Source organism: Cricetulus griseus, chromosome 3 (assembly GCF_003668045.3).
Source record: "Cricetulus griseus strain 17A/GY chromosome 3, alternate assembly CriGri-PICRH-1.0, whole genome shotgun sequence".
Lineage (NCBI taxonomy): Eukaryota > Metazoa > Chordata > Mammalia > Rodentia > Cricetidae > Cricetulus > Cricetulus griseus.
This window is the reverse complement of record NC_048596.1, coordinates 229,419,749-229,446,864: the sequence shown is the minus strand read 5'-3', so window position 1 is coordinate 229,446,864 and position 27,116 is coordinate 229,419,749. Positions and strand designations below refer to the sequence as shown.

Below are 27,116 nucleotides of genomic sequence, written 5' to 3'. Positions count from 1 at the left end.
CTTCCTCCAAAGTGAGAACCAAAAAAATTACTCTTTAAATCCAGCTGCTTTTTCATACCTCCTACACAATCCCTCCTGATCATTATCCACCCCCTCAGTATATCTAGTGATGAATGTTTCTTAGTCGTGATGCCTTGTTACAGTTTCCTATTCTGAGCCAGAATAAGAATATCTGTTATGTATTAGTAGGCAATCATAGGAATATTTACAATAGTTGGATTTATGCCACTGTAAATGAATGAATACCATTTTCTTTTATGGATAAATAATTCACAATGAATAGATGATATATTTTCCTATTTATACTTAAAATAAATTTGTGTATATCCACTGTATATGCTACTATGTCACATAAGGACATTTTCATACAAGTACATATTGTCAAGCATGTTCCCCACACTACAGTGTGCTCCATCCCTTTCCCTTTTCTTTTCTTCCACATTAATCCACTTCATTAGCTCAAAAAATCAATTTTTGAAAGACATGGATACACACACAAACTTGTGTCCTTTATTTGGTTTCAGATGGGGCAATGTTTTATTTTTTCTCTCTTAGTTCCAGGAGTTTCTGGAACTCTTATAGTTCCAGGAGTTTCTGAATTGCTAGAGTAGAAGTGGCAAGTCAACACATCAGGACCTGTGGAGTCTCCCATGATCGAACCATCCAACAGACATCCACACATGTTAGTATTCATCAGAAAATGGAAAATTAGGGTGGCCATCAAAGCTACAAAGACAAAGAAAATATGTCATGCATTTGATCATTATGTTTCTAGAAGGAGTGATTTCTATGTAGCTCATTTTAGCATTAAAGTATATGATTCTCTTTCGTAAGGCATACAATTTTCTTTTCTTAATTTCAACATTGCTTTCTACTTTTAAAGAAAACAATAAATGATTGCTTCATATCATCCTGATGTACTCACTATTCAACATATAGAAAATGAATACTCAAGTGTTCAAACATGGGTCTATCAACAAATCAAACATATTGGAAAGATGATTTAGCTATTGAAAACACTGGTTCTTCTTCTAAAGGACTCAGGTTTTATTCACAGCACATATATGGTGGCTCAAAATTATCTGTAACTGCACCTTCAGGGAATCTATGACCTCCTGTGGCTTATATGGCTTGTGGCATGGATGTGGTGGTCAGAACACATGTAGCAAAACCCAAATGCTTAAAAATTTAAATCACAAATAAGAAAGAATATATCTTTAAGTAAAAAGATATCTAGCCATTTATATTAACACTCCCAAGGATATCCAACAGATATAATTCCACAGGACCAGTCCCTTCATTAGTTCCAGCAGGTTCTAGATGTGGTAGATGTTAGGGTTAGACAAACCAAGGCCTGGCTGTGTGTGTGGATCTGGGTGGTAGGTGATTTGGTCAGTCCAGATAACTAGGGGTGCGCAAGATCTCCATGACTCAGGGTGGCCAAGGATATCTCAGAGGATTTTTGTTGAGGATCCAGTGAGATGGTGTGCCAGGAACCAGAGGTCTTGAACCAGACAAATAACTCAATGCAGTGAACATTTCCTAGTAAAGCTGATTGGACATGCCTTTAATCCCAGCACTCAGGAGGCAGAGGCAGGCAGATCTCTGTGAGTTCGAGGCCAGCCTGGTCTCCAGAGCAAGTGCCAGGATAGGCTCCAAAGCTACACAGAGAAACCCTTTCTCGAAAAACAAAACAAAAACAAAATAAAAAAAGTCCATTGTCATAGTAATACAATATGATCAAACACAAATAATTGTGCATGTTAAATTCCCAATAAAATATTTTCTAAATAATTATGATATGGAAAAATTAGGTGGAATAATGGCATTATATATATATATATATATATATATTATTTTGGAATATATATTATCCAAATTAAATGTGTTGAGTGGATGTGAGGTTTAACATTTCATTCTCAGAAATATTAGCTTAAATGGAATGTTTACTACAGTGACATTTAATTTCAATCTCATAATTGATCAATCATTCATTAACTTCTTACAAAATAAAATACAGTGGTTTTGATTCAATAATAAAAACAATATTAGTACAAGATAATATATCACCTCCAAGAATAACATAGATCACTATAAAAAATAGGCACAAAGGTTTTAAAGAGTTAAAAGATTACTCATCAAAGATAATAATATGAATAATAGTTCTGTCTCTATGAAATATTTACTACTTTATTCATTTTCATTATATTATTAAAATTAAACTGCACATAGAAAATTTTATTATGTGCAATATTGCATTTTGTTTATAATTTTCACACAATATCACATTATTTGTTTTGAATGAATTTTCCCATGTGGAGTTAAAATACATTTTTCTTACATTTCTTCATGTACAATGTATCTTGTTGCAAATATATATATATATATAGATAGATAGATAGATAGATAGATAGATATAGATATATATAGATAGATAGATAGATAGATAAAACACGGCATTCTTGGAATATAAATTCTCTTTAGCATTAGAAATGGATCTATATACTATTCCATAATTTTAATAAATATGTATATGTCCCTGTATATGTGTTCGAGGCATTATTTGTGATTGTAGATGCATATGCATGTATACAATTATTCACATGAATGTAGGGGCCATAAGAAACACTTAGGTGCAATCCTCAGAAATTCATTCACCTCTTTTGAGGAATAGTCTTTCATTTACTTTGTACTCACCAGTTAACATAGGATGGCTAGCCTGGAAGCTCCAGGAATTTGTGTGTTTTTGCCTCTGGAACAAGTGAATTGGAAAAGCACACTGCTGCCTCCAAATTTTAGTTATGGTTTCTGAATGTCAAATTCAGGTCTTTGCAACTTCAAGTCAAATTATTTACTGACTGAGGTATGTTTCTACATTTCCTTGGCCCATAAATGTTTTCTCTGTAATTTCTTAGTTCTCTACATCAACTGTTTTATATTTCAGAAAATCAGTACCGAATATATTATTACATGCAACCTGACAGCAGTTCTCAAACTAGAACATATAGTTCCTGAACAAAAGCACATCAGAAAGACATGAGGGTTTTCAAATTATTAAAAATCATTAATACAGTGAACATTTTCATATGCAGGTGATGATATAGACTACAAGGTTGGTGTTCAGACATTTAGTAGGATCTGGATTTAAGCAAGCCCTGGAAAGAATAACATGGTGGCATGATATTGATATTGTAAATGTTTCAATGTGTTCCTCAAAATGTCCACAGTGCATATCTGCAGGGCATACAGATTATTATCACCACAATGAAGATAGAGATTCAGCAGTGATGCAGGCATACCCAGCATACTCCCTGAAAGAGTACAAACCTTCAGATACAACAGATTAAGGTAATTGTGGGTCTGCTTATTCAGATGCTGTGAATAAAGTCAAAACTCTGTACAGACTAGAAAGAATTCCACAAGTTCGTTTTCCTAATCATGGGCTCAGATTGCCTCTTCCCTCTTTATATTTATCAAGATAACTTTAAAAGCATTCCTCTTGAAAATAAAGTAAAACACATTGCCTAAGTTACTTACATCAGTGCAGTCACATATCGTTGATTTCTGTTCAGGCCATCAAGGACTTTCATATCCTCTGAACTCAGCTGGAATTCAAAAACCTACCAAATGGATAGGAAATGTAAAACATTTTTACATGTTTACACTTCATTTTTGTGAACCTGCACATTGTCAATGCAAGAGACTGAAGTATGATGACAAAAATGTTGAAACCCTTGGATCTCACAAAATACAAAGATATTAAGCAAACCACTCAAGTGAAAATTGAATACCAGGGTCAGCATCACTAAAAATCCCTCCACATATTGAATCTACCCACAATATTCAGGCAAAGGAGATTTGAATGGAAGGTGTGAAGGAAGCATAGCTGATGTGATTTAAAGAAGAAAGCATCATTACTTAGATGATCTAAGCCTGGAGTACAATTTTCTACATGTGTCACTCAATTCAATAAACATCATTTATATAGTTTTATTTCCACATCTGAAAAAGAATGGTCAAACATAAGAATGTGGTTTTGAACACTACTTAAATAGGCATTCTACTAATGATAATGATGTTTTATATATGAGTTAAGAACTGTCCTGAAGGAGGTCGTCTTTAATCAGTTTGGGTAGCTTAATCAACAGGATGATTTATAATTACTGACATACTGAAACAATTGGATCCATAAATAACTGGTATTGATCTCAAAATCAATACTAAGAAAGAATGACGAAATGAAAATATCCATCATAACATGACTTACTCATTTAATCGACAGACATGGATATAAAATAACCTGAATATTGAAAGTTTTTAATACAAAAAGGGGACATCAAGAAAAACCAGGTATAAAGGAGACAGAATAGAAGAAGACTACTTGTTATGGAAGTTAGTGTAGAATGTAAAATACCATTTACATAAGAGGGAATTCCAGTAAAATAATCATGTTGACAGCACAATACCACCACAACTCATATTCTCTAAAATAATAAACAGAAATGATATAAAATGCAAACTTAAACACTCTGGTTGGAAGTTATCAGGTTGATTCTAAACTTTTTATTACAGAAAAACTGTAAGCCACCTGATACTACAAATTGGATTATAAAAGGCAAAAAGTTTAAAGTTCATGGTCATCTTCAACTACATTGCCAGTTTAAGGTTAGCCTACTTTAAAAATGACAACTTCAAAGTAAACTGCCATTATGAAACCCAAAATGACTCCCAAAACAAACTCAACCCCAAACTCCAGAAAACTCCCTTGACCTAAAATACCTAAAATACACAAGAAACTTAGCTGTCCTAGATGTTTCAAGTTCCCACTTTTTCTTTCACTTTTCAGTAACACTATAATGGAACAGCACTAGCTCATGGACGCAATTGCATAGCTGGACTCCCCTTTGTAGGATGTACACAGGTATTTATTAGAAATTAAAAATAAAATCTCCATTGAAAATATGGAAATATAACAAGGACAAACACCAGATACTATCAAGCTATGTTGAAGTAAGAGCAGAAGTAAGAATCACTGTCATTTGGGAGAGCCAAACTCATTTCTCATTAGATAAAATATGTTAACTGACCACAAGAGTGAGGAGAGATAGACCTTCATCACCCATTAATGATGAATTCTGTTATCCATTTTTAAATTGCAATTACACTGGAACACAAAAATGAGGTGGAAAGAACAGGAGGTGACATTTTCAAAATAATAGAGAAGAATATGAGTGTGTTCCTCACAGGAGTGCTTAATATCAGTCAACCACAGAAGAAAGTTAATAGGAATCTGAGTATATTGAGAAGGAATTCCTGTTCATGTTAATACATAATGAAAATCAGAAAAGTAGAGATTTTTAGATAAAGCTTCAGAATCCACTCTAGAAGCTGAGACCAATGTATTTTCAAAATACAAAAGCATAGTTAACAGATTGACAATAAAAATATGATAATACTACAGGAAAGATTTAGCCTGTCCCAGGAACAATGCTCCTAATTGATTGTTCACTACAAAGTGGTCATCCCTAAAGATTTATTTGTACCATCGACAAAAATGGATTCAGCATGTTTAATATATACATTGGTGCATATAAAACACATGCATACAGATATTTGTAACAAAAATAATTGGGAAATAAGGGCTTATCAATTTGACAATGAACAGGCATGAGAGAAGTTACAGATAGGGAACTTGGAATGAGATGGAGAAAGGAAAACAGAGGAGGAAAGTGGTGTAATTATATTTTAACTATGTTACCATCTCTGAGAAGCAGATTGCAGGGGGCAGGGGAGCCGGAGGAGAAGAGGGAGTGTGAACTGGGATTGGAATGTAAAAAATAAATTAATAAAAAAAGAAAAAAATCCCCTTCCTGCGACTGATCACGAGGTGAGTGACCCCTGCTCTTACCCAACTCCTGTCCAAAGCACCATTCACGCAGATCTCCCCAGGATTGTGCCTGCTTGGAGTAGACATGCCCAGGCAGGGAGGAGCTCCCTGAATCTGGGTACAGGCCACTCTTCCTTCCCTTTCCGCCGACTGATCACAATGAGGTGAGTGACCCCCTGCTCTTACCCAACTCCTGTCCAAAGCACCATTCACCCAGATCTCCCTGGGCTTGTGCATGCTTGGAGTAGACACTCCCAGACAGGGAGGAGCTCCCTGAATCTGGGTACAGGCTACTCTTCCTTTCCTTTCCGCCAACCAATCAGCAACTAGGTTAGTGATCCCCTGCTCTTATCCAGCTCCTGTCCAAAGTGCCATTCATCCAGATCTCCACGGGCTTGTGCATGCCTGGAGTAGACACTCCCAGAGAGGGAGGAGCTCCCTGAATCTGGGTACAGGCCATTCTTCCTTCCCTTTCCTACGACTGATCACAACGAGGTGAGTGACCCCCTGCTCTTACCCAACTCCTGTCCAAAGCGCCATTCACGCAGATCTCCCCAGGCTTGTGCATGCTTGGAGTAGACACGACCAGGCAGGGAGGAGCTCCCTGAATCTGGGTACAGGCCACTCTTCCTTCCCTTTCCCACGACAGATCACAACGAGGTGAGTGACTCCCTGTTCTTACCCAACTCCTGTCCAAAGCGCCATTCACCCAGATCTGGCTGGGCCTGCTCCTGCTTGAGGTAGACCTGCCCAGGCAGTGAGGAACTCCCAGATCCTGGAAACACCCCACTCTTACTTCCTGTCCCGCCCACACACACCTGACACCTATGGAGGCCTAACTCTTTCAGAGTGAGGAGACTACCAGGGGAGGCAAGACCATCCAGAGCTGTGGACATTGAATTCTTGGCCCACACACACTACTAGGTAACAAGAGGAGAGAGAGAGATCCCACCTGCACTCACTGGAAAAAGATATGGGAAGAAGACAGAATAAGAACTCGCTCAACAACAGAAAGACCAATATGACACCACCAGAATCTAGGGACTCCACACCAGCAATATCTGAAAAAGCCCAACACAGTGCATGAGGAAGAGATGGACCTCAAAAATTATCTCAGCAAGGTGATAGAGACCTTTAAAGAGGAAACAAGAAAATCCCTTAAACAAATAGAAGAAAAAGCAAGAAAAACATAACACAAAATGGAGAAAAAGACAAACCAAAAAATTCAAGAAATAAACAAATCTCTTAAAGAATCTAAAGAAACCCAAGAAAAAACAACCAAACAAGTGAAGGAAGCTCTTGAAACAGTTCAAAGCATGAAAGCTGAATTAGACACAATAAAAAAACACAGAATGAGGCCATGCTGGAAATGGAAAGACTGGATAAATGATCAGGAACTAAAGATGTGAGTATAACTAATAGAATCCAAGAGACAGAAGAGAGAATCCAGCTATTGAAGACTTGCTAGAGGATATACATTCATCAACCAAAGAAAACCTCAAGTCCAACAAATCCCTAACACAAAATATCCAGGAAATATGGGACACCGTGAAAAGACCAAACCTAAGAATAATAGGTATAGAAGAAGGTGAAGAAACACTGCTCAAAGGTACAGAAAACATATTCAACAAAATCATAGAAGAAAACTTCCCCAACCTACAGAAGGATATGCCTATGAAAGCACAAGAAGCTTACAGGATACAAACAGACTGGACCACACAAAGAAGTTCCCCCGACACATAATAATCAAAACACCAAATCTACAGAATAAAGAGAAAATATTAAGAGCAGCAAAGGAAAAAGACCAAGTAACATATAAAGGCAAACCAATTAGAATCACACCCGACTTCTCAATGGAAACTCTGAAGCCAGAAGGTCTTGGATAGATATCCTACAAGCACTAAGGGAGCATGGATGTCAAACCAGACTACTGTACCCAGCAAAACTTTCAATCACTATAGATGGAGAAAATAAGATATTCCATGACAAAAGCAGATTTAAATAATACATATCCACAAATCCAGCAGTACAGAAGGTTCTGGAAGGAAAACTACAACCCAACGAATATAACTACACTCACAAAAACACAGGCAATAGATAATCTAATTTTACCAAACACAAAAAGAAGTAGGAGGGCAAAATCCACACACAATGACACCACCAACAATAAATCCAAAACAAACAAGAACCAACAAACAATGGACATTAATATCCCTAAATGTCAATGGTCTTAACTTACCCATAAAAAGATATAGGCTAACAGAATGGATTCAAAGACAGAATCCATCCTTCTGCTGTTTACAAGAAACACACCACAACTTCAAAGACAGGCAATACCTCAGAGTAAAAGGATGGGAAAAGATTTTCCAATAAAATGGGCTCAAGAAACAAGCTGGGGTAGCAATCTTACTATCTAACAAATTGGACCTTAATCTAAAATCAATAAAAAGACATGAAGAAGGGCATTTCATACTCATCACAGGAAAAGTCCATCAAGATGAAGTCTCAATCCTGAACATCTATGCCCCAAATACGAAGGCACCCACATTTGTGAAAGAAACATTACAAAAGCTCAAACCACACATAAAACCACACACACTTATAGTAGGAGACTTCAACACCCCCCCTTGCGCCACTAGACAGGACCACCAGACTGAAACTTAACAAAGAAACAAAGCATCTGAAAGAAGTTATGACCCAACTGGTGTTAACGGATATCTATAGAGCATTCCATCCAAACTCAAAAGAATATACCTTCTTCTCAGCACCACATGGCACCTTCTCTAAAATTGACCACATAGTAGGCAACAAAGCAAACCTCTATAGCTACAAAAGAATTGAAATAACCCCCGGTATCTTATCAGATCACCATGCATTAAAGCTAGAATTCAGCAACAATACGAATGGCAGAAAACTTACATACTCTTGGAAAATGAATAACACCCAATTGCACCATTCCTGGGTTGAGGAAGAAACAAAAAAACGAATTAAAGACTTCCTGGAATCTAATGAGAATGCAGACACAACATACCCAAACTTATGGGACACTCTGAAATCAATGCTAAGAGGGAAGTTCATAGCACTGAGTGCCCACATGAAGAAACTGGTGAAAAATCACATTAGAGAATTGAAAGAACAACTGAAAGCATTAGAGCAAAAAAAAGCAAACTCAACAAGGAGGAATAGATGCCAGGAAATAATCAACCTGAGAGCTGAAATCAATAAAGTAGAAACTAGGAAAACATTACATAGAATCAATGAAACAAAGAGTTAGTTCTTTGAGAAGATCAACAAGATAGACAAACCTCTAGCCAAACTAACCAAAAGATAGAGAGAGAGCATGCTAATTAACAAAATCAGAAATGAAAAGGGGGATATAACAACTGACACTGAGGAAATCCAGAGAATCTTCAGGTCATACTTTGAAAACCTGTACTCCACAATATTCGAAAATCTAATGGAAATGGACAGTTTTCTGGATAAGCATCACTTACCAAAATTAAACCAAGATCAGATAAACAGTTTAAATAGACTAATAACCCCTAATGAAATAGAAGCAGTCATCAAAAGCCTCCCAACCAAAAAAAGCCCAGGGTCAGATGGCTTCACTGCAGAATTCTACCAGAAATTCAAACAAGAGCTGATACCAGTTCTCCTCAAACTGTTCTGCACAATAGAATCAGATGGGATATTGCCAAACTCTTTCTACAAGGCTACAATCACTTTGATATCCAAGCCACACAAAGATAAGAATAAGAAAGAGAACTACAGACCGATATCCCTCATGAACATCGATGCTAAAATACTCAATAAAATAATGGTGAACCGAATCCAAGAACACATCAGAAAAATCATCCACCATGATCAAGTAGGCTTCATCCCAGGGATGCAAGGATGGTTCAACATATGAAAATCCATCAATGTAATCCACCATATAAACAAACTGAAAAAGAAAAACCACATGATCATCTCACTAGATGCTGAAAAAGCCTTTGACAAAATCCAACATCCCTTCATGATAAAGATCTTGGAGAGAACAGGAATAACAGGAACATATCTAAACATGATAAACGCGATATACACCAAACCAATAGCCAACATCAAACTACAACTGAGAGAAACTCAAAGCGTTTCCTCTAACATCAGGAACAAGACAAGGCTGTCCACTCTCTCCATACCTGTTCAATATTGTACTTGAAGTTCTAGCTAGAGCAATAAGACAAGAATAGGGGATCAAAGGGATACAAATTGGAAAGGAAGAAGTCAAACTTTCACTATTTGCAGGTGACATGATACTCTACATTTGTGACCCGAAAAACTCTACCAAGAAACTCTTATAGTTGATAAACACCTTCAGCAATGTAGCAGGATACTAAATTAACTCAAAAAAATCTGTAGCCCTACTGTATACCGATGATAAACCCAATGAGAAAGAAATGGAAACATCACCTTTCACAATATCCACAAGCAACATAAAATATCTGGGGGTAACACTAACCAAAAAAGTGAAAGACCTGTACAATAAGAACTTTGAGACTTTAAAGAAAGAAATTAAAGAAGATACCAGAAAATATAAAGATCTCCCATGCTCCTGGATAGGTAGAATTAACATAGTAAAAATGAAAATCCTACCAAAAGCAATCTACAGATTCAATGCAATCCCCAGCAAAATCCCAACACAGTTTTTCACAGACATTGAAAGAACAATACTCAACTTTATATGGAAAAATAAAAAACCCAGGATAGCCAAAACAACTCTTTACAATAAAAGATCTTCTGGAGGCATCACCATCCCTGACTTCAAGCTCTACTATAGAGCCATAGTTCTGAAAACAGCTTGGTATTGGCACAAGAATAGACAGATAGACCAATGGAATCAAATTGAAGACCCAGATATTAACCCACACACCTACGAACACCTTATTTTTGACAAAGGTGCTAAATCTATACAATGGAAAAAAGATAGCATCTTCAACAAATGGTGCTGGCACAACTGGATTCGGACATGCAGAAAATTGCAGATTGATCCATACCTGTCACCATGCACGAAACTTAAGTGCAAATGGATCAAAGATCTCTCCATAAATCCAGCCACACTGAATCTTCTAGAAGAGAAAGTGGAATGACCCTTGAACAAATTGGCGCAGGAGACTTATTCCTGAACATCACGCCAGGAGCACAGACACTGAGGTCTGCAATTAGTAAATGGGACCTCCTGAAACTGAAAAGCTTCTGTAAGGCAAAGGATACAGTTAGTAAGACAAAACGACCACCCACAGAATGGGAAAAGATCTTCACCAATCCCACATCTGACAGAGGACTGATTTCCAAAATATACAAGGAGCTCAAGAAGCTAGCCACCAAAACACCAAACAATGAAATTAAAAAGTGGGGTGCAGAACTAAATAGAGAATTCTCAACAGAGGAATCTGAAATGGCTGAAAGACACTTAAGAAAGTGCTCAAAATCCTTGGCCATCAGAGAAATGCAACTCAAAACAACTCTGAGAAACCACCTCACACCTGTCAGAATGGCTAAAATCAAAAATACCAATGACAACCTACGCTGGAGAGGATTCGGAGAAGAAGGAATACTCTCCATTGCTGGTGGGAGTGTGAACTTGTAAGACCATTCTGGAAATCAGTATGGCAATTGCTCAGAAAAATGGGAATCAATCTACCTCAAGATCCAGTCATTCCTCTCTTGGGTATATACCCAAATAGTGCATGTTCATACAACAAGGACATATGTTCAACCATATTCATAGTAGGATTTTTTGTAATAGCCAGAACCTGGAAGCAACCTAGATGCCCCTCAACTGAAGAATGGATAGAGAAAATGTAGTACATTTATACAATGGAGTACTACTCAGTAGAAAAAAGCAATGGAATCTTGAAATTAGCAGGTAAATGGATGGAACTAGAAGAAAGCATCCTGAGTGAGGTAACCCAATCACAAGACAAACATGGTACGTACTCACTCATATATGAATTTTAGACATACAGAAAAGGTTTACCAGCCTATAATCCTCTTCACCAAAGAAACTAGGAATCATGAAGGACTCTAAGGGATAAATAGACCCCAGGAATGGGAAGTGGCATGAACCCCTGAGCTAATTGGGAGCATGAGGGTAGGGGAGAGGGTGCTGCCACAATAAGAGCACAAGAAGAGGAATAGAGGAGAGGAAATGGAGGAGCAGAGATATTGAGTAGGGGGAATAATAGAGGAAGAAGAGCAGGATGAGAGATACCATACTAGAGGGAGTCACTATAGGTCCGAGAAGAGATCTGGAACTAGGGAGATCTCCAGAAACCTACAAGGATGACACGATATGACAATCCAGGCAATGGAAGAGAGGATAACCTAAAAGCCCTTCCCCTAAAATGAGCCCTCATCCAGTGGCTGATGGAAGCAGAGACAGACATCCACAGAAATACACTGAGCTGAAATCTGGAACCTAGTTGAAGAGAGAGAGGAATGAACATCGAAGGGGTCTGTACCAGGTTGGAGAAACCCACAGAAACAGTTGGCCTGAACAAGGGAAAGCATATCGACCCCAGATGCTATCTGGGAGGCTAGTAAAAGACTGATCCAGCCCCCTGAACATGGATGCCAATAATGAGGCCCCTGCACTCCAGGGAGCCTCTGGAAATGGATTAGCATTTTTCCCTGGTGTAAGAAGGGACTTTGAGAGCCCATCCCACAGGAAGGGATGCACTCTGTCTCAGGACACATGGGGAAGGGCCTAGGCCCAGCACAGGAAGATTTGGTGGACTTTGCAGAGGCCCTGTTGAGGGCCCTACCCTGCCTGGGGAGTGGTGGGTGGATGGGGTTGGGGGTAGGTTGGAGGTGGGACAGGAAGGATGGGGATGAGGGGATGGAGAGGGAGAAGGGACTTACATGTGAAACAAGCCTGTTCCCTAACTTGAATTAAATATATATATATATATATATATATATATATATATATATATATAGTATAAAAGAGTATAAGAATGTCCTAATAATAATGTTCCGGTGTCTACTCTAATTTGTGAATGTACTTCCATTTCCACTAGGATATGGAAGAAGCTTTTCCCATATTTTGATACTTCCCTGGTTGTAGTACACTTTGCCAGTAGAATATGCTAGAAGTGATGGTATTCCTGATCTAGATTAGAACATAACCACACATGAAATCTTTGCCAAGAACATAGAAAACTAACATGGAATTTTGCAAAGTAATGAAATAAAGCCTAGGCTCATTGGAAGAAGAATTAAGAACTATTAAGATGAGATAAATGTTCTACATGAGAAAGATGTCAAGGGAGTACATGCAGATGAAACAGGCTCCACTACAAACAATGTAATCTACATCTTGGAGCAGATATGACAGAACACATCCGAGAGCAGAAAAATCTATATGAGGTCAGATGAGATAGGCAAAAAAATCTAACCACAGAATGATTAGTTCCATAAATGTTTTATATGTGGAGCCTATACATGGAAATTGGTCGTTTCTTTAATTCATAAAAATATTCATGATAAAAGTAAATGGCCTCCTATTTGAAAAGTAATTTAATGTCTACATGGTTTGAAGAAACTTGACAGAAAATTAAATTTAGAGAGGTTAAATACCTAAGTGTCAAAATATATGTGTGTAGAAAAATGCAATATAGAAAAAATACTTTAAAGATCTAAAATTATGTGGTCCAAGTGAGCATTTCAGAAGACAAAGGGGCATTTCATTCATTAAAGTTTACTAAATATATTGCCAATGCAATGTTGAAGCCCAAACAAATCTGTCTTCAATGCAATTCTAATTCTGTAAGGCAACAAAAACTATGGTGATTTCACAGAAAAGAATAAAACCATTCAAATATATATAAAAGAAAAAAGCATGGGAAACAAGGTAGAAGGACTAGGTTGATATAGGATCCTGAGTTTCCAATGAAGTTTATATGAGAAAGAGTGTGAACTATTTTGAAGCCCACAGTCTCATGCATCACCTGTATGTTTTCTTTGATATGCTCTTCATTGAAAGTGCTGTTGAGGGCCACAATCCCACGCTGCAACTGGTAGCGAAGGGCGATCAAGGCTGGAGTTCGATTGTATTTTTTTGCCATGCAATGAAGAACTGGTTCATCCAAGAGAACAGGGGAGTTCTGGTCCACCCTGGGATGATAAGTAGGAAGGCTAAATTCCTCAATCTAAAGCATGTAAAGAAGTGTCAAATGTACAGGAAGGAATGTGGAGTTTCCCAAGTGTCTTCCTGGACTGGTAACACTGATATCATCTTTCATTCTCTCCAAAAAACAAATTATCTCTGCTTCAAGATCACATGGGTATGAACTTAGAATTGTAGGACTACAGGTATGTCAACAATAATTGTTAATTTCTGTTTAATTTTTAATGACCACATTACCAGCCTGTATATCGTTGTGTTCCCAGAACACCATAGGCAACCAGTGCAATGTCATTTGACTTGCAGAAATCCAGAAGTTTCATTTGGTTGAGATAAGGATGACATTCTACCTGAAGAGGAATGAATAAAGATACCATATTACATGAAATACCGCACTGATATAAAGAAAAATATTAACATACAATAAGCTAAAAAGGAAATTCTGTATAACAACGTATGAATTGACTATAACAAAATCAAGACTTAAGGAAATAACCCCCTACCCATTCTGATGCAAGAAACTTTGATTAATTGTAGTGGGTCATTAAAAAACTGAAAACAGAGGTTGTTAAGAAGTAGAGGGTGTTTTGTGGGAGTGGACAAAGGAATATAAAGGATAATTAGGGGATTTCAACCAGGGAGCATATAAAAATTTTCAACAGAACACATACAATTTTTTCAGTGTTTAAAAGAAATTACTGGATTTGTGCATGGCTCTATTTCTGTCCAGAATTTAGGATACTGAGGAATCTCTCTCTCTCTCTCTCTCTCTCTCTCTCTCTCTCTCTCTCTCTCTCGTGTGTGTGTGTGTGTGTGTGTGTGTGTGTGTGTATGTGTGTGTGTGTCTGTCTGTCTGTCTGTCTGTCTGCCTGTCTGTCTGTCTGTCTCTGTCTCTGTCTCTCTCTCATACATCACTGAATATTTTTGGAGCTCCTAGGACAACTTGGGCTAATGAATTCTTTACTTCTACCATGTAAATTATCCCACTCAGATTTTGAGGCTTGGTGACAAATACATTTACTCACAAATCCATCTCACTGGCCCCATGACATATATGTTTCATTGATAGATTTATTGCACATTTGAGCTTCATAAAGCCACGTTTATATAACTGTACTTTGTATATGGACTCCATTCACTCTCGGCCCCCATTACTCCCTAGTCCCATAATTTCCATTCAATTCCCCAAAACTTTATTTTTAAAAATTCTAATGTCTTATGTTCCTGGGAGGAGTTGAAATAATCATTTTGAGTTAAATCAACCTTTGCACAAAATCCTGTGTGCAAATACACAATTCCTCTTTGTAGAATCATGACAGAGGATAGCTGTACAATAGAGAATAGATATATTAAGTTTTGAGTATTAAATAGTAAATAAAGCATGAACTATAAAATCTATAGGTTGAAATAGCCAGTTGGGCACAGACCTTCAATTTGAGTTTATTCAAATGAATGAAGTAATTTGAAATCAAGAATTTCTTAAGAATGCTCACACAAAAATAGGTAATTGGACATAGAAAACATAAACTCCATGTCACTATCTATTGTAGTTACTATAGCAACTCCTTTCTAAGAATATTGGAAACTAAAGGTATAACTTTTACAAATAGCTATGGTGGAACTAGATTTACTATGTGAATTTTCTTCAGTAGCTAATGAGACAAGAAGTAACAGCACAGCTAAAAGGGAGAATTAGCATTGTTAAACTGACACAAAGTAACTGAGTTAGGCAAAAATCTTTCATGGATTCTCCAATATTATGTGACAGTTCATTATAATGTATAAATTCCTTCTTATAAACAATTATGCCCCCATGTCACAGTAATTGCAATGGAGTAATAATGATGAAAAAATAGACATCCATGAGACTAGCATTACCACACAGTCAAATGGAACATGGCCAACAATGGGACACTGTAACACTATATGATACTTTATTGACTTCCAAATGGACATTGGCTATCAGGAGGATGGTTACTTGGCAAAAAAAATTAACGTTAGTGTAATAAGCCATTCAAACTTAACTTTTAGTCATACAAGATTATAGTGATAGAAAAGCTATCCTTCAGTAAAACATAAATATTGAAATTAATCCAGTACTTTAAATATTCTTCCTAAATATCATTTTAAAAAGCACTGGTCAATATGAATGCATAAAATAGCTGGAAAAATATTTTGGAAAGATGTATAAAAATCGTTTTACCTTGATGAGAGAAGAACTACCTGATGGGCAATGTTCTTCTGTGTTTATGTTTCTCTTATTGGTTAATGAATAAAACACTGATTTACCAATTGGTCAGACAGGAAGTAACATAGCTGGGTAGAATCAGGATATAAATAAGGACAAACAAGAAATTGTTCTTTTCTCTGCCGAGATGCTGAGCAGTCATCACAGAGCAGGATAAGGAGTTGCAGGTCCAGGATTCCCCAGTAAGCCAAGACCACATGGAAATACATGAACTAATAGAAATGGGTTAATAATTAAGACAGAGATAGCCAGTAAGAAACCCTATCAGCAGCCAACAGATTTTTAATTAATATAGCATCCGTGTGTTTATTTGGCACTCAAGGACTGTGGGACTTGGCAGGACAAGAAAAGTTATTGTAAAAAAAATGGAGCCTAATATGAGGAATGACTTGCCATATAAACCTGACAAAAGCTTTAAAACGGATTTTAGAAACAAAAGAACAGAGACAAACATGGCTTTTTGGTTAAAGCATTTTCTCTCGTGGATTCTGTTTTGCTAGAGACAAGCAGACACTCGCTCCTTTTAGGGAGTCTTCCTGACTTAACATAAGTGGAAAAAACTGCACACCTCTTTTAAGAGGCCCTGCTAAAAACTTAATGGTATGTATGGGCAGCTGGCGGTGGCAGTGACCACATCTCCAAGCCAGCAGCAAGCTTCTTGACAGCAGCATAGACCAAGGTGGTGAGGACACTTCCCAGTGCTGGCAATAAACTTAACCCCAACATGTTGGAAAGCCAGAGGCTAAAACAGTCACTGTTTTAATTTTAACAATTTTGCTTAGCAGATAAAAGACTCATGCCCAGAAAAAGATAGGTTTACAGTAAAAACAGATTCCGAAATAGTAAAACCTCTAAAGGGTTTACACTCTGTTTAAAAGTATACATACACTGTGAGAGAAAAGAAACAGGATAAAGTGGTTAAAAAGAAAGAAAGAAATACTTAGCTGTGGTGGTGGCAAACACCTTTAATCCCAACACTCAGGAGGCAGAGGCAAGCATATCTCTGTGATTTCAAGGCCAGTCTGGTGTACAGAGTGAATTCCAGGACAGACAAATGTACACAGAGAAACCCTGTCTCCGAAAATGAAAAAAACAACTAAAGGAAAAGAAAGAGAGTAATACATAAAAGCCACACACAGATAGAAAATACACAGGGGATCTGGATACTATATGCTATTGTATTGTTTGAATTTTTTGGTTGCTGAAAAAAGAGCAAAAGCTAGTAACAGATATTTGATTATAAATGCTGCTGGATTTATTCAACTTATATATTTTAAAAATGCCTTGACTTCAAATTTAAATTTAAGGACATGTTACTTTGGAAAAGAGGCTTTATTTTTGTTTCCACAGAAAACAAAAGGTGTGGATTCCTTCCAGACTAATATAGTTTGATCAAGCAAGACTCCCTGAAGCAATGGTCCAGGTGAACCAACATCTAAAACAGCTGAGATGATGCAGCCTTGCAGACTACAACAAGGACTTCGAAAGCTTTCTGTGTTTTCTGGGGATCCCCATGGTATTTCAGTGCCCCAAACAGCAGGAAGCAGTTTGGAGAGAATGACAGCCACATTCCTAAATATTGTTTATAAATGTTTGTTTTCATTTAAATGGGGTTGATTATAAATGGTTAATGACCACAGTCAATCTCCTTCTAAAGAATAAAAGGGGAAATGATATAGAAATGAATATTTTGCATTGGTATGGGTTTTCATTTATCAATACAAATTTAAGGTCAGTTTTCCTATATGTATATTTCTCCTCCTGTTTAGGTATTGTATTTATACAGGTCTTTTAAAATGCAATGTATAATTAAATACAGATTATATCTAGTCACCTATAATAGTAAAAACTTAGTTAGGTTTTTTTAGATATATGGAGATATATTTGAGATGAATAGATAGTCTTCAATCTTTTCAAAGACCTTCAGAAAATGGCATTTAAAATGAGGGTTTTTCATGACAGTGAGACAACTACTCCTGGAAACACCAATTTTGTCAGAGAGGAAGATGTGCATCAAAGAAACTTGTTATGGAGTTTGCTTTTGATATAGCAAGACTAGCCATTTTGGCAAGAAACTGCTCTTTTATAGACTGTTTGACTGTATGCTTTATAAAGTGGATATACAGGACCTGCAGGAAAGTGATTGCTGAACTTGCAAAACAAAATGGAACAGTCCTGAAGGGTTCTTGCTTCACAGAAGTGTCTGCCAGATATTTTATAAGACACAAAGAAAAAGGACTGACAAACTGCCAATGTAGGTGAACAGTTTAAAATTTCCTTCTGCACTGAGAAGTCTGGCAGACACACTGTGACCTATGGGCTTGAAGACGGATGCTCCAACATCCAGAGGAACTTTGGGTGACTGACCAGGCAGTGAGATGTCTCTGTCAATTCTAGAGTTTATATATTATCCTCCTGTGGTCTTTGATAAAGTTGAAGATAGATAGTTATGATTATGGTTTTCCTTAGTTATGATAAAAAATAAGTTACATATAAGACTTTAGACTCACAAAGATAGGATAGATGATAGAATATTTTCATTAAATTTTGCTAAATGTCAATGGACTGCATATTGTTAACTATATTTCTTATTTGATAGCTGTTTTGTTACATTTTTGACTATGTTAAAGTTAATACCCTTTTTATTTAGACAGAAAAGATGAGATCATGGGGAATGTTCTGCTGTCTACATGTTTCTCTTACCAGTTAATGAATAAAACACTGACTGGCTGATTGGCCCAACGGAAGTGATGGAGCTAGGCAGAATCAGGATATAAGCAGGGAAAACAGGAAATTGTTCTCTTCCCTGCAGAGATACTGAGCAGTATTATGTAGCAGGCTAAGGAGTTACAGGTCTAGTATTCTCAGGTAAGCCAAGGCCACATAGAAATACATGGATTAATAAAAATGGGTTAATAATTAAGACAAAGCTAGACAATAAGAAACCCTGATCACCAACCAACAGATTTCTAACTAAAATAGCATCAGTGTGTTTACTTGGGGCTCAACGGCTGCAGGACTTAGCAAGTCAGAAAACTTATCATAACAACTAACTAAGATGATTTTGGAGAACATGGAAATGTTACTGTGAATTAGTAATTAATAGCAGCATGAGATCTAGAGAAATGGCTCAATGGTTAAAGTAATTGCTACGCAAAGAAGGAAGTCTGGAGTTCAGACCCAAAGGCCGTATATAAACTTGAGATGGGCAGACTGCTCTGCCCATATTTCTAGTCTTTGAGGACATAGACACAGAATACAGCTAGCAAGACTAGCTGTGATAATATCTTGTTTGTACAAATCAAGTATGTCTGAAGATCAGAGGGTGGAGCTTGCCTCTAGGTAACAGATAGGCAAGAAGTGAGATGGCTGGGCAGAGAAAGAAATATAGACAGGAAGAAACAGGAACTCAGTGTCTTTTCAACTGGGAAGTTGGCAAGGTAAGACATGCTGTGACTTACTCCTTCGTCTCTCTGACCTTTGAGCTTTTACCCCTCTATGTGACTCCTGGCTTTTATTATTAAGATCTGTTAGAACTCATGTTACAACTAGCCTTATTAAAATTGGGTTTGAATGAGAGATCGCGTTTCAAAGAACAAGCTGTAGAAGAAGACTTCTGACATCAGCCTTAGGCCTTCATATATGCATTTACACATACTGTATGTACACCATAAGCACATACACAAGAAAAGAAAACATATAGGATGGAATGTTATAAACTTGGTTCTCATGATACAAATCCAACCATAAAAAACATGTGTCTTCATTCCTAGGAGAAGCTTTATAAAGTCACTAGAGGTTGGTAATGATACCTGCATCTAACTTTGAAAAGTTTTGTAACATATTGCACACATATATCAGTATGTAATCACATACACATTATTATGATTGGCAGTCTCACAAAATGTCAACAATTTTGGACATATATGAAGAAATGTAGAAAATTTGTACTATCAATTCAAATTTCTTACTTGCTTTAATCATAAAATCACATAAAAATTATTAACATCACATTATTTTTTTATTTTAATATTAGAATATCTAGTGATTTGTTCCTTATATGCCAAGAACATAAATAATATATACCCTCATTTCCTATATGTGACTTTAAATTGTCTGCTTCAAGTTGTTATAAATATCTGAGAGAATGGAACCACAGGTACAAGGAAGCACTTCACACTTCATTTGATGACACAAACCCAAAAAGCAAATTGAAATATGGTCAGGAACAAAGACAGCTAAAGTAGTGTTCAAAGTTTCTGAATATTAATTTTACATACTCAACTAATATCACCACAAACAACAAACATCCTCCTCCTAACCTGAATGAAAATTGTAGTCTACTGTAATTCTTAATGTAGCCAAGTCTTATGCCATAATCAACAAAGAATATAAACCATACAGAAACACAATCATCATCTGTTACTTCACAGAATCCTTGTTTGCTGGATGTCTTAAGCTTTCTCAGTCTTATATAATCACAGTTCCTTACAGAAGCCCCCACATTAATCATTGTTCATTCTTAATATATGAGGTATAAGTTCACCTTTCATTAAGTGTGCTCAATGACTACAGTCTATCATGATCATTTCATACCTCTCTAAAATCTGCTAAAAAAGTATCTTTGAACATTTTCCACTAAGACTTAAGAGAGTAAAACACAATCAACTGTCATAAATATCCTATGCATAAATACTCTGCTGTTAGCTTCTGTTCTTCCACAAAGGTGAGATGAATGTGAAGAGTACTTACCAACCAGTGACCAGTAGGGTAACAAAGGAAGGGACAAGGAGAAGACTCCCACCTGATTGCACACAGGCTTGTACTTGAGCCCTGGCTTGTTAAGGATCATCTCCAGCTGCCTGCGGTTAAAGTTAGATACTCCAATGGACTTGGTCAGTCCTGCATCCTTACACTTCTCCATGGCCTAAAGAAGAAAGCATAGTTACAAAATATTTTATGGGGTTGCATTACCACTTTGTTTCTATTACATTTAATTCATGCATGCTACCCTAGCTCTTAAAACAGTCCTTGGAAATAGCCTCAGTTTTTTGACACATAATACATACCCCACTCCCATGAATGAAATTGTGGCTAAACCTTTACTCTCATTGCGTTCCGTCCTGTGCTCTCTCAACCCAGTACTCACTTCCCAGGTGACACAGAGATCCACTGTGTCAAATATTAATTTTCCATGTTCATCCACTGGAAACTCCTCTTCTCCTGGCTGGAAGAGAAGAAAATGTTACAGTAACATCTTTACAAATGCATTTTTCCAACCAATGTACAGGGGGTACTGAGAACTAAACTTCCATAAGATAGGTGGATCATAATTATATTTGTCATGTATCTTGAAAAAGTGTATGAAATCCCCTTGGATACTAGAATTCTATTTTTCTTAATGCATTATATATGTTCAAAAATACTGCATCTCTGGGTCAATGTAGAGTGTCCTAGTTGACTTTTATAATTGTTTATGGATGACCAATTTAGGTTTCTTCCCTGTAGAAGACTATTTCTCTTCCTCTAATTCTTTAGCTGCCTGTAGTTCTTTGTCTAGTGTGGAGGCCTCATGAGATTTTCCTCTCCCACATTAACCTGTATCCTGGTCCTTGTTCAGGTCTTCTTTAGTTGGCATGGTGGTAAGAATTTGTGAACATAGCTTCCCTGTTATCTCTAGAAGATTCCATCTCACAGAAAACTTTCTACTCCTCTGAATCTTACAATTATTTTGCCCTATCCTCTACTATGATCCCTGTACCTTAGCAGAAGTTCTATTTTAGATGCACAGAACATGTAGTTACCACAATATTAAACCATCATGATTATAAACTATTCTAGATCAAGTATTTCTGGAGATTCAAATGACATACTTTCAGGGCCATTGGGAAATGCATGATATATAGGTCCACATAGTCCAACTGAACTTTCTTCAGTGACTGTTCCAAGGAAGATCTCACCAATTCTGGACGAAGGCAATTACACCAAACCTACAGTAGAAGATAGAATTCTGGTGGAATCAATACATTCTAGTAACTTGTTCTTTTACTTTACCTAACACAGAAACATTTTTCTACTTATTTGAAATTGATATACACAGGGGGAATACTCCACTTCTCTTCCCAGATGTTCTTTACTATGATCCAGACATGCATATATCTCATTTTCATTAAGATTTAATCTTGCAAAATACTCAATACCCAACATTTTAATCAAGCAATAATAATTGTCATCATCAATATTATGTTACAGATCCATTCTGTAAATAGTACCTTGGATGTGTAAAATATATCTTCTCTCCTCAGAGTGCCATCAGCAATCTTCGTCCTGATGGACTCTCCCACATACTCTTCAGTTTTATAAATAGAAGCACAATCAAAATGATAGATGCCAGCTTCTATAGCTATTTTGATGGGCTCCTTAATCTTGCTCTTGGAAAACTGAGGAGAAACAACAGGTGCCATTTATAGATAGATAGGCCTAAGTCAGAATGTTTTCAGGCAGAAAATGTAACCTGTCTGGTATCAACTTTTCCCCACATCTTTTATAGTAAAGACAGACTCCATCTAAGTTCATTGTGACATTTTTCTATGGGGTAACAAGAGTAAGGCAATTGGGGAACTGCTTCCGTTTTTGGCAATCATAGGTTATTCATTATCACAGGACCCAGGACTTGCCATAGGGAATCATTAGAACAGTAAAAACAAAACAAAAAATTACACAGGAAAATATGCTACAATTGACATAAAAATTAAATGTGTTGTAAGGCAATGCCCATCACCCCCAAGTTAAGGCCATAAAACTGAGTTCAAAGTTCTAGCAAGTCAGCTATTTGATGATTTCAGAAAACAAACAGCTATCCATGTCCCTAAAAAATTGCTGATTGCAAAAATCAAACAGACCATGCAGTTTCAAAAACACCTAATTTAGGAAAAATAACTAACTTCCCTAGTCTGTCACTAATGTCCCTCTCTTTCTTCTTCCCTATCATTTGCTACAAAAATATAGCTTAAAAGACATCAGCTATGTTCTCTTGAATTCTGGTGATTGAGTGACTGGGTCCTGTGCCATGATCAAAGTGTGGCCACAACTTGAGAACTGACATTCTCTGGCATCAAATAAAACTTTCTCTAGCTTTTGAGATAGTTTAAATTCTCATCCTTTGTTTCTTCCTACAAACTTAAATCTTGCATATTCTCTATGAGCCTTCTCTCAAGAAAACAAGATAGCACTCATCAATTTCCCTAAATACATACTTCAAAAATTGTGTTCTAATGTTCAAATGAATACTATTTAGAGCCTCCATTCAAAGATCTTCAAATCCTGACTCCAAATCAAATTACTTGTCCAGACAGTACAATTGCCACCCACATATTACAAAATCAGTGCTCTTCTTTTTATCAATAAAATTACAACACACAATGGCACACCTGCTATCTTTTCTAGACACTACCTTTTGCTTCTTTTGAATGCCTTAGGTACTACCAATTTTCTCCTGCGTTTCATTCTACTATCCTCCACAGTTTAACCAAATCTTACCATTGTTCTTCTTCATTGTCCTTTGGAAACTTTAAAAAAGACTTTAGTCTATCGAGATGACTGAACAAATTAAACATTTATCAACAATCCTGAAGACATTTTTTCAGTCTCTGAGAACCACAAGGTGGAAAAGAAATGACCTAAGGCTTTTGGTCTCTGTCCTCCACAATGCTACTATGGCAAGCACTAACACAAACACACTCACAAAGAGAGAAAGAGGGGGATAGGGAGAATGAGGGAAAAGAAAGAAGAGGAGAGAAGGGAGAGAACAAGCAAAATTAAAAAGAATAAATATATAGAACAAAAGAGTAAATTCAAAGCTCTGGAACTAGTACATAGACACACATCTGTGGTCAGGCTAAGCAAATTCCTGGAAAGCAGCTTTGATTGCAGGCAAGTGAACTCTCCAGTTCCATGCTTTCATTACAAAGAATTGTTTGCACCATTTTGTATTAAATCCAACATGTTGAATCCACATTTCTGCTAGAACATTGTGCAATTTTATTTCTGGTTATTTCTCTTGCACCAGGAATAGTTACTGGAGTTGGAGTTAGTCCCACAATCAAAATGAATAACAACAGCATTAGAATGGCTGAGAGGGATTAAAGGTTCAAATCTGGCATGTTTGCAGAATGATACCCAAAAATAACACATGGGGACATCTACTCAGCCCATATCCTATAAATAAAATGAGATACAAAGTCAAACTCTAAGTAGAACACCAAAGTTAAATGACTCACATATCTCATCTTAGAAACCTTATTGTACTAATATCTTTACAAATTGGCTTTATGAAAGTTTAAAATACCTTCAACAAAAAAAATGAGTAAAAAAAAACCTCTCCAGTTACAATCAACTTCCTATTGAGGAAGCTTATAGCCAATTTTATTTTTACCTATTTCATATATAATTTATGTAGACAAATTTGTAGCTTAATAGGAAAAAAGTGTTAGAATGTATGAAATATTGAACATCAGCATGTTTCTTTAAAGCTAGATTCTTTTAAAAATTCTGTTTTGATTAATATGTATTAATTTCATATACTAATCATGTTCAGTGACCATATACCCTGAATAAAAAGAGACAGCACATCTGGAATGCCCCACAATTTCCTTACTTTTGCCTTCCTTATTTTCCTCCATTTTGGATATTGAAACATACTTGTTAAGTTACTGCAAACCACATTCTTCCTCCAAACTGAGAAACACACAAACTTACTCTTTCTATCTAATTGCTTTTTTAATCCACAAATTCTCTTGATCATTGTTCACCCCCTGTCATTTCTAGCCTCAGTCTCTAGTGATAAATGTTTATCATTCAAGTTGAGTTGCTACAGTTTCCTCTTCTAAGGCAGAATAAGTAGCTGTTTTTCTTTCACAGGAAATAAGAATGGTACAATAGTCAGATCTATATCACTACAAATGAAAGAAAACCATTTTCTTTTAAGAATGAAATTTTCACAATGAATAGATGATATATTTTCTTATTTATACTTTAAAATAACTTTTAATGGGTACAACCACTGCATATGGTACCATGTAATAGGGACATTTTCATACGAGTATATATAATGTTGTTGAGCATGGGCTCCAAACAACAGTGTTCTCCTTTCCTATCTCCTTTTCTTTTTCTCCATATTAATCTACTTTGTTAACCTAAAAATTCAATTTATGCAAGACATGTATACACACATGAACATGTATATCTTCATAAAATCAATTAGCTGTTAATTAAGGGAAAATGATGTTAGTCCCTTTGAGACCAGGTTTATTTGCTTTATGTAATTATTTTCATTTTCTTAAAAACAACATACTCTCAGTCATCATTGTGGTTGAATGCATATGTATATGTATATTTTACATTTGTTTTGATGTTGGGCACCTAGGTTGGATTCATGACTTAAATATTGTGAACAGTGTTACAACAGAGACTAGTTAACAAATATTTCTGCAATGAGTTTACTTGATGTCCTTGGATAGTCAACCAGGAGTGACATATTATATTTTCTTTATCTATGTATAGAATTATGGGCATGTTAATGGATTCCATGTATCACATATAATAAAAATGGTACAACAGACAAAGAGAATTAGATAATAGCATCTATATAGGCAATGCCTTTTAAATATGTCTCTCAAAGCATAAGAAACAACAGGAGAAATATAAAAAATAAAATCATATTGAAATTTGAGACTTCACCACCACAAAGCCCATACCCTGTAATTAAAAGGTAAAAGCCACTCAAGAGAAGAGAAAATGAAGAGCCATTCTTATCACACAGAACTAGTGTTGGAATTTTGTGTATAATTAAAGACTAACAAAAGCCATATAATCCATATTTTTAAATGGGCAGCCTATCAGAATGGAAGTGAGAATCCAGGAAGCCCAGCATCACTAAGAAGAGAGTGACTTTGCAAGTCAGGTACACTTGCCCTTATTCTGGTTCCATTTCTTCAGAACCCTCGACTCCAACATTACTGTTTTTACCTTTTCAGGTACAGCAGTACCAAAGCCCAGCACAGGAATGAAGTGCCCATCATTGAGTTTCATACATTGAATCTTGGAGTTCATCCTCTTTTATTCTTCAGGATAAACTGGATCTGCCTGGTGTTCTCTCTCACAGGTCACTCAAGAAATGGGAGTCCCTCCTCTGCCTTCCAGGCTAAAGAATAGTCCATGACACGTGGGAGGACTTAAGCTGATTTCCATAAGTGAGGCTAAAAGGAGAGCCACTTAAGGTATTTATAAAAAAGAGAATCCTTTTTACTGAAAAAAAAAAGATTTTTAATGTGGAATGTAAAATAATTAAAAAATTATAAAAATAAATCTTAAAAAAGGAAAAAAGAGAAAAGATTTTTATACAGTTAATCCTGCTATCCTCTTTCCCTCCCTCTACTCCTCAGTACCTCCTCTCCCATCCAGATCCACCCCATTTCTGTCTCTCATTAGATAATAAACAAGCTTCCAAAGAAATATAATGATGTGATATGATAACAACGTAACATAAAACAAAAACTAACATGTTGGAATAAGACAAAACAAACAGAAGCAAAAGAGTGCAAAACAGCACAAGAAACATCTATCTAGAGACCCACTCACTTGCACACTCAGGAATACTATAAAAACTCTCAAGTGGAAGCCATGATACATATGCAAAAGAACTGCAGGGCAAAAAGATATGGGGTAGGTAGGGTGTTAGTTGGGAGGGGGCAGGAGAGGAAGGGAGGGAGGGGGAACTGGTATTGGCATGTAAAATAATCTTGTTTCTAATTCAAATA

The 27,116-nt window shown here is 36.5% G+C and overlaps 1 protein-coding gene across 2 annotated transcripts; it reads right to left on the bottom strand.

The window, feature by feature from the left end:
• Nucleotides 1-683: 683 nt before the first annotated feature.
• Nucleotides 684-26,409, bottom strand: LOC100770388 (aldo-keto reductase family 1 member C21-like). 2 transcript variants are annotated; one of them, XM_027405088.2, is made up of 9 exons: nt 26,326-26,409; nt 22,572-22,739; nt 22,173-22,289; nt 21,449-21,526; nt 21,104-21,226; nt 14,292-14,401; nt 13,876-14,041; nt 3,538-3,620; nt 684-726 (listed from the first exon to the last, which is right to left on the bottom strand). In XM_027405088.2, the coding sequence occupies exons 1-9, from the start codon at nt 26,407-26,409 to the stop codon at nt 684-686; spliced, it is 972 nt and encodes a 323-aa protein (XP_027260889.1). The 2 variants fall into 2 exon arrangements, with proteins under 2 accessions (XP_027260889.1, XP_027260890.1); XM_027405089.2 differs by lacking the exon at nt 21,449-21,526.
• Between the last annotated feature and the right edge of the window lie 707 nt (nt 26,410-27,116).

Excerpts from the sequence above, each read along its gene's own strand:
- LOC100770388 (XM_027405088.2), bottom strand. The coding sequence starts at position 26,409 with ATGAACTCCAAGATTCAATGTATGAAACTCAATGATGGGCACTTCATT. Across the intron at positions 14,042-14,291 it reads ACACAACGATATACAGGCTG|GGTGGACCAGAACTCCCCTG; the intron begins GTAATGTGGTCA and ends TTATCATCCCAG. Across the intron at positions 727-3,537 it reads CGATATGTGACTGCACTGAT|CTTTGATGGCCACCCTAATT; the intron begins GTAAGTAACTTA and ends TTGTCTTTGTAG.